The following is a 14,448-nucleotide window of genomic DNA, read 5'->3' on the forward strand; positions in this document are numbered from 1 at the left end:
ACAACCTCATGGTTCGAATCCACGACCTCCACGTCACAACATGAACACTTTAACCACTTAACCACCGATTGATCTATTGTATATTGGATCTTTTTCTTTAAAATACTTATGATTTATTATAAGACTCTCTTATGAGTAGCCATGAAATATAAGGTGATTCCATCCGAGTGTTGCAAAAAAGCTGTGAAACCCGAGGCTTTTCCGAGGGTTTTACAACTTTTTTGCAACCCCGAGGGTGGAATCACTTTAATACTTCATGGCTACTCATAAGAGGGTATTTTTCTTTCATATTTCTAGACATTTTCCGTTTTCTTTGTGCTTAGCGACGCCATTTTGAGATTTTTCCAATTAATTAATTTTTCGCCGTACATTAAAAATAACACCAGAATCGAAATCTACGACCTTCAATTTGGCAACTACGTAGGCGACAAGAAATCGGCCGACGAGTGTATAAGTGAATTGTATTAGAGCTATTTTTCTTTGAATAAATCAATAATCAGGGTGATGCGTGACGTAACTCGACAGTCCATCAGCGCGGAACAATTTTACAGACCTAATCAGAATATGAATCCACAACTGCACGTTTTTTTCTTAGAGGAGCATTGATATTGATATTAATCGAGCAGTTATTTAATGACGAGTGTGTGAAGAGAGATTCCAAGTGGGGTTTTTTTTGGTGGATATGGGCATACCAGGCTAAACTTTCGTTTTCCATGCGTGCAAGGACTCGAGTCTCATGGACATTGGATGCACTTATTTCACCTGAGACACATTTAGGGACAGTAGACGTTGACAGTGAATGTGGAGGGAGGTCTAGAACTAATAAACCGTGTGGGCTGGGTTTCTGTGAACTGGCATAATGCACCGGATGATATAAATGTACTCGACAGCATTTGTGAGGAGTTTGTGACTGTTGTTGAGTGTGCAGTAATTGTTCAAGGAATGTATATTTTTGTGTCCGGTCACATACACCTTGAGATTTTCAGGGACATTACAATCTGTAATTTTTTGTACAAGACTTTTTCAGAAGTTAGTGTTGGTCAATCGAGGTAAGTTGCAGGCTAGTTGTGTATTGATTATGACGTCACGGGATATCTAAGATAAACGTCACGTGATATGAAAGATTATAAGAGTCTCTTATGAGTAGCCATGAAATATAAGGTGATTCCACCCGAGGGTTGCAAAAAAAGCTGTGAAACCCGAGGCTTTGCCGAGGGTTTTACCGCTTTTTTGCAACCCCGAGGGTGGAACACCTTAATATTTCATGGCAACTCATAAGAGAGTATTTTTCTCTCATTTTTCTAGAGTTTTCCGTTTTCCTTGTGCCTAGCGACGCCATTTTGAGAATTTTCCAATTAATTAATTTTTCGCTGTACATTAAAAATAACACCAGAATCGAATTCTACGACCATCTATTTGGCAACTACGTTGCCGACAAAAAATCGGCCGTCGAGTGTATAAGTGAATTGTATTAGAGTTATTCCTCTTTGAATAAATCAATAATCAGTGTGATGCGTGACGTAACTCGACAGTCCATCAGCGCGAAACATTTTGACAGACCTAATCAGAATATGAGACAGAACTAATCAGAATATTAATCCACAACTGCATGTTTTTTTTTTCTTAGAGGAGCATTGATATTGCTATTGAGCAGTTATTTAATGACGAGTGTGTGAAGAGAGATTCCAAGTAGTTTTTGTTGGTGAATATGGGCATGGCTAGACTTTCGTTTTCCACGCGTGCAAGGACTCGAGTCTCATGGACATTGAAGGCACTTATTTCACCTGAGACACGGACAGTAGACGTTGACAGAGTGAATGTGGAGGTAGGCCTAGAACTAATAGACTGTGTGGGCTGGGTTTCTGTGAACTGGCATAATGCACCGGATGACATCTAAGTGTATGAGGAATTTGTGACTGTTGTTGAGTGTGCAGTAATTGTTCAAGGAATGTGTAATTTTGTGTCTGGTCACATACACCTGGACATTATCAGGGACATTACAATCTGTCATTTTTTTGTACAAGAGCTTTGCAGACGCTAGTGTTTGTCAATCGAGGCGAGGTAAGTTGCAAGCTATAGTTGTGTATTGATTATGACGTCACGGGATATGTAAGATAAACGTCACGTGATATGAAAGATAGAAATATCTTACATACCTTTCTTTCATAGAATATCTGTATCTTACATATGTAAATATGAGAGAAAGAAATATCTTACATACCTTTCTTTCATAGAATATCTGTATCTTACATACGTAGATATGAGAGAAAAAGTCGTCTTCTCAATATTAACATAGACCTGCTTAAAACGTAGGTTGAAATACTGTTCTCTGTTACTAATTCTGCAAACAAAGTTGCCTATAAGACACCTGAATTGAATGAATAGAAAAATCGGCATTTGAGTTTAACTAAGGGACTCGAAATATTTACTGAAGAATACAAAATATGAATGAATAATGTACATTTTTTTGAAAACGTTGCTCCTTTCTGTTAAACTTATACAACAAACATTTAGATATGTGCATTAGTATTAAGCGTACAGGGATTAATGGGACATTGGGTTATATTCAATATTGGTAAACGAAGATTGTCATCATTTGCAAGAGGTATATGTAGATTGCGGTACTCATGAAATACATGGCAGCATTTGTTTTGTTCGGTTCGTCGTCATATGTTCCGAAAAGTCGAGTTGGTCCACCGCTTCCATCAAAAATCTTAAGTACGGGCATATAGACGACGCTGCCACTTTCCGGAATGTTGTCCAGATTCGCTACGTGTTCTATTCCCACTATATTATGTTTTCCCAATATGATGTGACAGGGAAATGTGTTGGTTTGTCCATAGTCCGTAGAGGGAGTGTCGACACCAACGGCGTTGACCTGTCGTTTGGTTATCAACCACGTGACGGCTTCCTCGTGCCAGCTAGGGAAATGAAACGATGTGGTATCGTTGGGTAGAGAGGTTCCATAAACAAGATTTGGATCTGGATATTTTTTAGACCAACCTGAGTTCATCACAACCACAGCGTGTCTGGGAATCTCTCCGTATTTTTCCTCCCATGCCGACAAATCATCGGTTGAAACTCTGTAAGTAAACAAACCACTCCAAAACGTAGAAGATGTCATTCACATGGATGAGAAGGTAACGATAATATTATAAGTCCTATAAGGAATACAAAATTGAGAGTAGGGCACACACGGATCCTGGATATACCAGAGGTGGGACCAGGTGTCTAGGAGGAGGAATCATCTCCTGTGGACCGGTCACACTCTTCGTGAGCCTCACAGTATATCTCGATCGAGTAAACGGAGTAATCCGTTGTCAAAATTAGTGTGCAAATAACGGCCCCAATTGGCATGAAACTGGTCAGACAACATTTTACCCAATAGCAGTTTCCATTGGTGAATTAGATCGTTATAACGACCATAAAGCGAAATGCCGATTTTAACGGAGATTGTTGCAACCCCTGAATATCGTGCAATCATTCAATTGAATACCATTTCATTACAAACCGTTATAATGGATGAAAAAATAAGCAAAGATGATGTCTCAATTATGATTACATCCTGCCTGCACCGTGACATTAAAGCTACCAGAAGTCTGTGGAATTGACACGGTAAAAAGGAAAAGCATCTGTTGTGTGACCAATATCCATACCACAATACATATGTTAATAACATGTAGTTGGGAAACTGTAATAACTGATAAATGGCTAGACGAAATATTGATTTTTTTCTCTCCGAACTTTGTTAACTATAAAGTATAAGATGATAAATCGAGTGTATCGTATTTCATTATTTACACAGTCAGTTTGGGATGTAATACAGAGCCATACAGGTTGTGAAATGGAAATCCGTATTGGGATTCAGCTTCGCCTTGCTGATACGGAACAAGTGATATTTCGTGTAATCACCATAAAGTAAGTTTGACGCCATAAAATCAAGAAAAGGTTTGGAGTATGACTTGATATTTTTCAGATACATATAGATATGTATAAATGGGCATTAAAGATTAAAAATTCTTAAATTTTAACCGATGTAAGATTATACTTCAACACCCCTGTCCTTAACCATCTGATCGGATTACCACTGTTTTTTGTGCTTTATTTGCATTAATAGTGTTTTCAAAACATGTAACAGGAGAATCTCTCCAAAAAGAATGGCAGCTGCTGTTACAGTTTCATCGTCCATATTGAATACACTGCATGTACACTACACAAGTAAACTAAATTCAGTGTAGAGATGTGTAGACAAATCAAGCACTCCCATTGAACAAAGGACACTTGAATATAAGGCGTAAAGCGACTAAAGCGGGTGTAGGCGAATGCGCCCATTGAGTGTGTCAAACACTACAGAACCATATTATATCACATAAGGAGGCTCTAGTAATGAAGGATAACTCGCAGAGCATTTGAGGTCCATCAGAAATATTTTTCACATATTTCTAACAGCACATTTCGTTTGTAGTTCAACACCCCTGTCCTTACCCATCTAATAGAATCACCATTTATGACAAATAAGCTTCATCTGAATGTATATCTATGAATGTAAGAACCATAGTAGCGCCTCGCATATATTCTTTACCTGTAATCCGGATTGTTCGCAACCTTGGATTTGACATTTATAATGACTCCTGGTCCGTACAATTTTTCCATCGGGATTTGATGGATCTTCCAGGCACCCTCTGCGGCGTGGACCGGCGCGTCAATGTGAGTCCCCATGTGCTCTGGCATGGCAAAATGGTTGTTTTCAATCCTGCAATGATATATTTAATATCACAGATACGTGTTGCTGTAAATAAAGTTTTGACGTCAGCATATGAAGAAGTAGCATACAATGATTAAGCGACACCCTTCTGAGAATCCCGGCCATGTGTGCTTTCAGATACTTTAAGGGAAAATACAATGCAAATGGATTTTATTACCGTTCTCTTCTACTCTAATTTATTTACAAACCGAGCAAGGCATTCATGTATTCTTTGTCTTTTATCTCCGTAAACAGCGACAAAACATGGCTCAACATCACGATTTTCCATTTCACCCCACCACATACTCTGTAATAGTACCGCACTTAATAAGTGTGCTGATCACCCCACCAAATACTTTGTAATAGTACCACGCTGAAAAAGTGTGCTGATCACCCCATCAAATACTCTGTAATAGTACCGCACTTCATAAGTGTGCTGATCACCCCACCAAATACTCTGTAATAGTACCGCGCTTAATAAATGTGCTGATCACCCCACCAAATACTTTATAATAGTACCGCGCTGAATAAGTGTGCTGATCACCCCACCAAATACTCTGTAACAGTACAGCGCTGAATAAATGTGTTGATCACCCCACTAAATACTCTTTAACAGTACCGCACTTAATAAGTGTGCTGATCAACCCACCAAATACTTTGTAATAGTACCGCGCTGAATAAGTGTGCTGATCACCCCACCGAATAATCTGTAATAACCCCGCAACTAATAAGTGTGCGGATTTTGATTGGATGAAAGATTTGTTTTTTTCTTCAAATATTGATATCAAGAAATAGAAATAGCGTATATTGTCTTTAATTAATACTTTTATTCTATCAACAAAGCCACGTTTCCTTAGTATTTTCCCTGATAAATGCATTTATTCAAACAATAGATATCGTTTTTAATTATATGATGTTATCTAACCCTGGAAAGCTTTACGCCGGCATACATTTCATTAAAAGTAACCTAGGACTAGAGAAGGTGCACTGAACCAAATTTAAACTAAACAACATTCGTGCCAACTTTACAAATATTTAGTATATCATATTCACACCTGCTGAGCACTTTTTTTTATCAAGGTTTTTCCCTGACGTCTGTTTGTATATCTGACAAACATTTTCAATTCATCTTTTTTTCCTTTTGCGAAATGTACATGTACCATTTGGCTTTTTTTTAACGATGCATTTGGTGCAAAACGGATTAACTTTGGCATTCTATAATGCATTAGGACCATGATAGTATTACGTCCACTTGGGCAAATTCAATGCAGATACAGACGACCAGTGATGTTTTTATTCACATTACCAGGATTTTCTATGCTTTCCGTGACACGGGACTTCCATTTTTAAGATCATGTCCCACAGACCCTTGACTTTCACATTCTATGCCGGAACAGTCCCAACCTTTTTAAAACGTTTTGGCTTGACGAGGCGCTAGGACTACAAGGTCTTCCGGTTGTGAAGCGTATGATCTAACCACAAAGTTACCGCGACCGGTAATAACTTTATTTTATGGCAATCGCAAATACCTATTTTGTAAGGAAGCAGCCTTAGCAATGTGTGCACGGTGATCATTTGCAGCACTATCTAGTGTAAGATCTTACTGAGCAACCATTCACTGATTGTCGTGATGTATGCAATATAATACCACTTCCCCTGATAGACAAACTCTTACCAGGAATTGTAGTATGTCGAAAATCCTCGGTAGAGCACGGTAAAGTTATACGCCGGGTTGGTGGGCCACGTGATAGAGTCCTTATCCTGTTTGTGGGTAAGGTCCACAATCCTGGGTTTGGAATACGCGGGATTCACTGTCAGGAGAAACACACAGCTGCATATCATCAAGAGATCCATTCTACCCAAAACTTGCAGCTATTGTGACTCTAACGGCTCACGCGTGTGTAAAGATTTATTTGGCATGCTCCACCGAATATAGCCTGGTACTTTGGCCTTTCCTTAATGCTCGGCAAACGAAGGCCAGATATGCACTGTTTAATGGCTTTTTGCAGCAGACGATTTCAAGAAATACATTGCAAGTAACGATTGTAATGTAAGCGTGTGCATCATGGCGCTATTTACTGTGTGAATTTCAATTCCATATGATAAATAGATAGACAAAGGTTTCAGTTGCAATCAAGCAAAATGAGAAACGACCTTAAACGAGGCTATTCAGCTGTGACGTCACAACGAGATCACACATGACAGCTGGTATGGACGATATAGAGAGCAACAGTAGTGTGTGCAATGATTTAAGCGTAATGTCATCGGATTAAGAAATTATTGAAGGTTGTGATGTCAAATTAGGGACACAACCACACCTTCTTGAGCCAAAGACTGACGTAGACGAAAATTGTTCGCCTCAAAATAGCCCTACAACTAACGATGAGCGAGTTGGAAATAATAACTGGTTATAATATTAATAATAATAATAATATCATATTTATATAGCACCCTTTTCATACTCTATGTACACTCAAAGGTGCTTTACAATGCATATATACCTTACAACAGAATGTTATACACATAATACATACAAAATAAATAAAACATTAAAAAGCAATATAAGATGCATTATCACATGTAAACAGTCCGTAGTTGTACCTATCCTGATTGTACATATAAAACATGAAAACACAATGCAAGATACCATAAATATGCTATATATGAATAAACATCAGTTTCAGGGCGTATTAAAATAATAATAATAATGAAATACACACACGCACACACATCATATAATGACTCGGTTATAATATACTACTCAAAATTTGATAAGGATCACTAGGTTATATGTGTGTAATTTACCACTAACATAACAAAAGACATAAATTTGACTCCGAAACGTGTTTACGCAGGTTATGAATGAAAATTCATGAACGGCATGAACTTTTATCAATACGGAATGCTTGAAATCTGATAACAACACCAAAAGGCATTTCATTACAAAAAGTTAACAGCAAACCAGAGAAAGAATTACACAGTTTTGGGGGATAGTCCATCATTACACTTAGTCGATGAAGTGTCAATACCGGGTATGGCCTCCCCTTGCATCAATGACGGCTTGACAACGTCGAGCCATGCTGTCAATAAGCACCCGGATGTTTCCAATGGGAAGGTTGTTCCACTCTTCCACAAGGGCGTTTCCGAGCTCTGCCAAAGTCGTGGGTTGTGCTCTACGGCGTGAAAGGGCAACTTGCAGCATATTCCATACATGCTCAATCGGGTTCAAGTCCGGCGAGCGCGCTGGCCAGTCCATACGGACAATTGTCTCCTGCTGAAGATACTGCTCCATCACCCTGGCGCGATGAGGACGGACGTTATCATCCATCAGGATGAACTCAGGGCCAACAGCACCAGCGTAGGGTCTGACGTAAACATTGAGGATCTCATCCCGGTACCGCACCCCCGTCATTGTTCCTCTCTTCAGGACATGAAAATCTGTTCTTCCATCCCTGCTGATTCCATCCTAGATCATGATGGAACCACCACCATAACGGTCATGTTCACTTATGTTGGCATCATGGACACGTTCACGTTGTCGTCGCCACACTCGGTGCCTCCTGTCTGTAAAGTCCAAACAATACTTGGACTCATCAGTGAACAGAATTTGAACCCAATCGTTCTGTGTCCAAGTGACATGATCTTCAGCCCAGTCCAATCGCTCCCGACGGTGTCGAACAGTCAGAGGAGTTGAGACCTGCATTATGAAGCTGATTCCGTATCGTCTGAGTGGACACATTGACCCCCGAGGCATTCAGGAGGTCGTTATCTAGGCTGGTTGCTGTCCAGAAGGGATGGCGTCGTGCCTGAAGAGCCACAAAATGGTCTTGGCGTTGGGTTGTCGACCTCTGACGACCATCCCCATGTCGGTGTGCTGCTGTACCAAAACTTTGCTGTCGGTTCCAGCCCCTGTTTACAACACTCTGGCTGACGTTTAGTGCATTTACAACGTCACGTTGTGAATAGCCAGCGTCAAGCATTCCAATACATCTGCCCAGTTGTTCTGTCGTCAGGCGACGCCTTACACTTTGAGGGGGCATTGTGTTGATAAACGTAATGTAAACACTCAAGTGAGTTTGAAATTTTAGAAAGAATGAGACACCGGTACCTGAGTGAAAATCGTGCAATGGTAGCAAAAGCATAAACTGTGATGAGAAACGCATTTCACATGGCATGAAATGCACGTGCAAGTTTGTTGAAGACGTTTTTGATTTCACTTGGACACAATATTGCCAGTTATGCAGTTAATCATTTTTTAAACAGAAAATATCTAGGATCCTTATCAAATTTTGAGTAGTATATACATTAAAACATAGATTTTTTTTTTCATAAAACATCACAAAATGGTACTCGAAAACTAAGATTCACAGTCAAAACATATAAGATAATCTTAATGCACTGAAACAGCAAACACAAATGACTGAAATGATAGAAACCAGTCCTGGAAAACTTGATGGAAAAAAAATGTGTTTTCAGTGACTTCTTGAATGCACACAGTGTTCTACAGTCCCTTACATGTTTTCGAAGGGCATTCCACATTTTTGGAGTTATTGTTCTGAAACACCGTTCTCCGTACGTAACAGTTCGACTTTTTGGAACAACTAGAGTGACCGATTGTTTTATAGACCTAAGATTTCGGGTAGGCTTATATTCCTCAAGTAATCGTTAGATATAAGTTGGACACTCATCATGTAAGGCTTTGTAAGTATAAGTAAATATCTTATATTGTGTCCTATACTGAACAGGTAACCAGTGTAGTTCTCGTAGTATTGGAGTGATATGGTTGTAACGAGAGGTCCTGGATATGAGACGTGCGGCAGTGTTCTGAATATGTAAGTTCATTCTAATCTAACAATATGTGTTTTTGCTATTAAATGAAGAAGTAAACATTTTCAATAGTTTGTTTGCATATAAATCAAATCAAAAACACATGGGAGATTTTTTTGTGAAAATGAAATACGATAATGGCAGAGAATACTGAGCTCCCAACTGATATTTATGAAATAATGGCTTCATTTTGTAAGTAAATGGAAATTCAACAATAAATCTTGCATGATTTGATTACACCAGGCGCACTTGTGGACATTTTCTTCCAATGCCAACTGAAGACAATATATCTGTTGTCAGGAAATTCAACAAGTAATGACAATGAGAAGGAATCAGGGGAAGCCTTATAACGCAGCACAATGAATTTCATCCAGTGTGCCTTCGCCCATCTGTATTGCGAACAACATATGATGTCTATAGACAGCATCATGAGTTTCCAAAAACAAATGGGTATGTTGCAGGGTTATTCCTTAGTTAAAATTGGAGACGCATATATGATCTAGAGGGACTGAAATTAACAAACTATATGCCATGATGACATATGGGGAGTTATTATACTTGTGTACCAAGTAATGAGGTCAGAGCCTATGTATAAAGTTTTCTTAAAGCTGACATTAATTAATAAATATAGTATAATTCTATATGTCCGCCATATTTCTTTGCTAATCCGCCATATAAGTTGGATATTCTATTGTTATATATATCAGGGTGCGCATGGTATATAAGGGGACGAATTTTGCTACGCTTCACTTCACATCAGTGTCTTCGGTTTACCTACGCGGGTAGCTTCGACAGGTAACACGTACATCTCCGATACTAATTTATAGGGCATCAAGAAGAAATGAAATCACGTTTTGAAACACCATGCAGTTCTCAACATTACAATAAACATATCGCACAGTAGTAAATCATTCTAAAAGCTTTGGATAAATAAATATAGAATGCCTTTTCTTTACGTTAATGTGCGTACATTTGTAATAAATATGTCAAAACTATACAAAAACGCGGACAAATATTTCATCTATTATCTAGATCTATTGATGAATTGGAATAAGCAAAGGGTATAAAATATATACCATTCCCACTTACTTCAAGCAAAATGCAAATACATAAATGCTACTGTAGGTATAAAGAAGACATGGTCATGGATGCTCGTCATGAAAAAGCATCGAATGCGGATGACTATTTACCTGGGTCTACTCGTAATATCTGTAAAGGACCGAAGATGTACGTGTACACTTGTGAAAATACTCAAAGTAGTAGTAAAACTCCCTTTATTAGCATAATCCATGAAACAAAACGATACACTCCATTTGTATTCCAACAGTAAACAACATTGTCCATTGTACAGACTGCGACACACTTAACCCGTGCCGATCAGCTATCTTCAAGCAGGGGAAGTATCAGAGTAGAATATTTACCCTATATTGTGCATGAATCCTTATACCGTATGAATTACTTGCCAGAGTATTGTAGATTTATAAATCAGGAAATCATTTAGGTATATAAATTGTTTGTGCATAGATAATTTGCATATACAACACTGCACGAGTGTATGGGATGAGAGAGAGAGAGAGAGAGAGAGAGAGAGAGAGAGAGAGAGAGAGATATTCAAACGATGATCTTGTAATAATCGCGCTCTTATTAAGACAAATAATCGCGCTCTTATGAAGACAAAAGATATCGTTAATTCAATATAAGAGAACAGTAACTCAATATTGCTCTCATTAATTGATAATACAGATTTATTTGATTCATTTAAAGCACACAATAATTAAAAATTAAACATATTTTTAAATAATGTTATTTTCAATTACTTTATTGTATGCAAATTCGGCGCTCAATAAATCTTATATATCTATGCCATTTTGCTTTATTACATTCTGCGTTGAACTCGACGCAAATTGTAGTAATGCAAAATGTAATAATTGAGTTTATCATATGCGTAGTTATCAAGCACATAGAATTTTTTTTTTAATTTAAACATATTTTATTGAGTAACTCAACAGGATTGGACAACAGGCATAGCCTATGTAGGCCCTCACGCAAATACAAAGGTCAAGTACAAAGGTACACAGAATCAAGGGGAGGGGACAAGAGTGTCTGTCCCCCACCTTTGATAACAATATCCATTTTGTTTATGTTTTCCGTCACACTCAACAATTGTTCAGTTATCTGGTGGCTCCCACTTTTTGTTGGTGGAAGAGAGAAATCAGATACAATGTACCTGGGAAGAGACCACCGACCTTCCGAAAGTAAACTGGAAAACGTTATCACTTACTGGCGCGAGCGGGTTTCGAACCCACGCCGACAGAAGTGAGAGGCCGTTATTTTGTAATGCAAGTAAAAAATATATTGGGTGACACCCCCCCCCCCCCACGCAAACTTGACCCCTGCTTGAAAGTTCTGATATAATAGTAGAAGACACACACCACCACCAATTAAGAAAATGAAGATATTATGAGGTACTCATAGTAGAGGACTCTAACCACCCCATCCCACCCCCAACGATGGAAGAAAATGAAGTGTAGGGGAAATTATTGAGGCAGTCAAAGTGAAAGATTCTTTTAACCCTTCACCCCCACATTAGGACTTTGAACATCGGATAAAACATCTTGGTTTGTTTGGGTTTTTTTGTTTTATTTTATTATGTTTTCGTCATCTTTTTAATTATTACTTTGAATGGCAAAGAAGTTTGAAGAATCCAATTTTCCATTTTGTTCTTCCTGTTGTACCCTCCCCCCCATAAAAAATGACGATACATGTCTGGTTATTACATGTACATTTTGCTTTTCAACACATGCATGCATACTAATTGTATGGTGTAGAATTGCACCCTTTACCACGTTTTCCTTCATTTACACAGTGTAAGGAATAGTAAACCAAAATCACAAAACAAAATCCATAACGGCCAAGATAGTTTTAAGCGTAGGAACTTCATTCACGAATACATAAATACATGTATTCAGAAAAATCGCATGCATGCATTGCAGGACTATAGCATATGTCTGTTTTAACGTTTCTTAACATTTTCATTTCGTAGATGCAAGGTGAAGACAACGAACAGCGATCAATTTCATAACTCCTACAAGCAATACAAAATAGATAGGTGGGCAAACACGGACCCCTGGACACACCAGAGGTGGGGTCAGGTGCCTAGGAGGAGTAAGCATCCCCTGTTGACCGGTCACCCCCGCCTTGAGCCCCATATCCTGATCAGGTAAACGGAGTTATCCGCAGTCAAAATCAGCGTGTCAAGAACGGCTTAACAATCGGTATGGAACACGTCAGACAGCATTTGACCCAATGCGAGGTTGTATTGACGAACTAGATCGTTATAACGACCATAGAATTTGCTAAATGCTGACTTCAATCGAGACTGTTGAAATCCCTGTACCATCAACTTGTTTGTCAGTAGCTTACCTCGATTTAAAAACTGTTTATACCCAGAACAAGCTCTTGCATATCGAATCAGTTGAGAAATATAAACACCATATGCAGGTGATAATGGAATATTGCTATATAAATATGGGAAGTTGACGATGGAGAAGCTGAAATCATCCCGTTTGTCATACAGTTGAGTTGTCAGTTTGCCGTTAGTGTCTACTTTCAATAAAATATTTAAGTATGAAGCAGAAGTGGACAACTCTGTGGTGTCCTTTATTTCGATCTCATAAAAATCTACATAGGGGTACATGACTTCAGTAGTGTCTGTAATAACAATGAATATGAAAATCCTTAACTGTTTTGCCTTTTTCCATTACTCAGAATGTGAATTTATTGATTTCAAACAAAAAATGCTACCTAAACCCCAAAACTCCAGGACTAAGAACCCACCTTAAGTATTGATATTTCTATCAAATGATTACACAATCAAACTTTTCTAAAATTGTAAATCTTATATAAAATCAAGTTTTAAAAAACACCTACTAGAAACTACTGTATAATGATTTTCTAGTATGACCATGAGGCAGACAAGATATTTGTACCCCGAGGGTGGAATCACTTTAATACTTCATGGCTACTCATAAGAGGGTATTTTTCTTTCATATTTCTAGACATTTTCCGTTTTCTTTGTGCTTAGCGACGCCATTTTGAGATTTTTCCAATTAATTAATTTTTCGCCGTACATTAAAAATAACACCAGAATCGAAATCTACGACCTTCAATTTGGCAACTACGTAGGCGACAAGAAATCGGCCGACGAGTGTATAAGTGAATTGTATTAGAGCTATTTTTCTTTGAATAAATCAATAATCAGGGTGATGCGTGACGTAACTCGACAGTCCATCAGCGCGGAACAATTTTACAGACCTAATCAGAATATGAATCCACAACTGCACGTTTTTTTCTTAGAGGAGCATTGATATTGATATTAATCGAGCAGTTATTTAATGACGAGTGTGTGAAGAGAGATTCCAAGTGGGGTTTTTTTTGGTGGATATGGGCATACCAGGCTAAACTTTCGTTTTCCATGCGTGCAAGGACTCGAGTCTCATGGACATTGGATGCACTTATTTCACCTGAGACACATTTAGGGACAGTAGACGTTGACAGTGAATGTGGAGGGAGGTCTAGAACTAATAAACCGTGTGGGCTGGGTTTCTGTGAACTGGCATAATGCACCGGATGATATAAATGTACTCGACAGCATTTGTGAGGAGTTTGTGACTGTTGTTGAGTGTGCAGTAATTGTTCAAGGAATGTATATTTTTGTGTCCGGTCACATACACCTTGAGATTTTCAGGGACATTACAATCTGTAATTTTTTGTACAAGACTTTTTCAGAAGTTAGTGTTGGTCAATCGAGGTAAGTTGCAGGCTAGTTGTGTATTGATTATGACGTCACGGGATATCTAAGATAAACGTCACGTGAT

At 38.4% G+C, this 14,448-nt stretch overlaps 1 protein-coding gene across 1 annotated transcript; it reads right to left on the minus strand.

Moving 5' to 3' along the window:
* Positions 1-2,392: 2,392 nt before the first annotated feature.
* On the minus strand, positions 2,393-6,712 carry LOC130048169 (isatin hydrolase-like). Its single transcript, XM_056144515.1, has 3 exons — positions 6,420-6,712; positions 4,583-4,753; positions 2,393-3,083 (listed from the first exon to the last, which is right to left on the minus strand). The coding sequence occupies exons 1-3, from the start codon at positions 6,596-6,598 to the stop codon at positions 2,567-2,569; spliced, it is 867 nt and encodes a 288-aa protein (XP_056000490.1). The 5' UTR covers positions 6,599-6,712; the 3' UTR covers positions 2,393-2,566.
* Positions 6,713-14,448: the final 7,736 nt, after the last annotated feature.

This window comes from Ostrea edulis, chromosome 7 (genome assembly GCF_947568905.1).
Source record: "Ostrea edulis chromosome 7, xbOstEdul1.1, whole genome shotgun sequence".
Lineage (NCBI taxonomy): Eukaryota > Metazoa > Mollusca > Bivalvia > Ostreida > Ostreidae > Ostrea > Ostrea edulis.

Coding starts and splice junctions, on each gene's coding strand:
- LOC130048169 (XM_056144515.1), bottom strand. CDS start 6,598: ATGGATCTCTTGATGATATGCAGCTGTGTGTTTCTCCTGACAGTGAAT. Junction 4,754..6,419: donor TCGACATACTACAATTCCTG/GTAAGAGTTTGT, acceptor ATATCATTGCAG/GATTGAAAACAACCATTTTG. Junction 3,084..4,582: donor GCGAACAATCCGGATTACAG/GTAAAGAATATA, acceptor GTTTACTTACAG/AGTTTCAACCGATGATTTGT.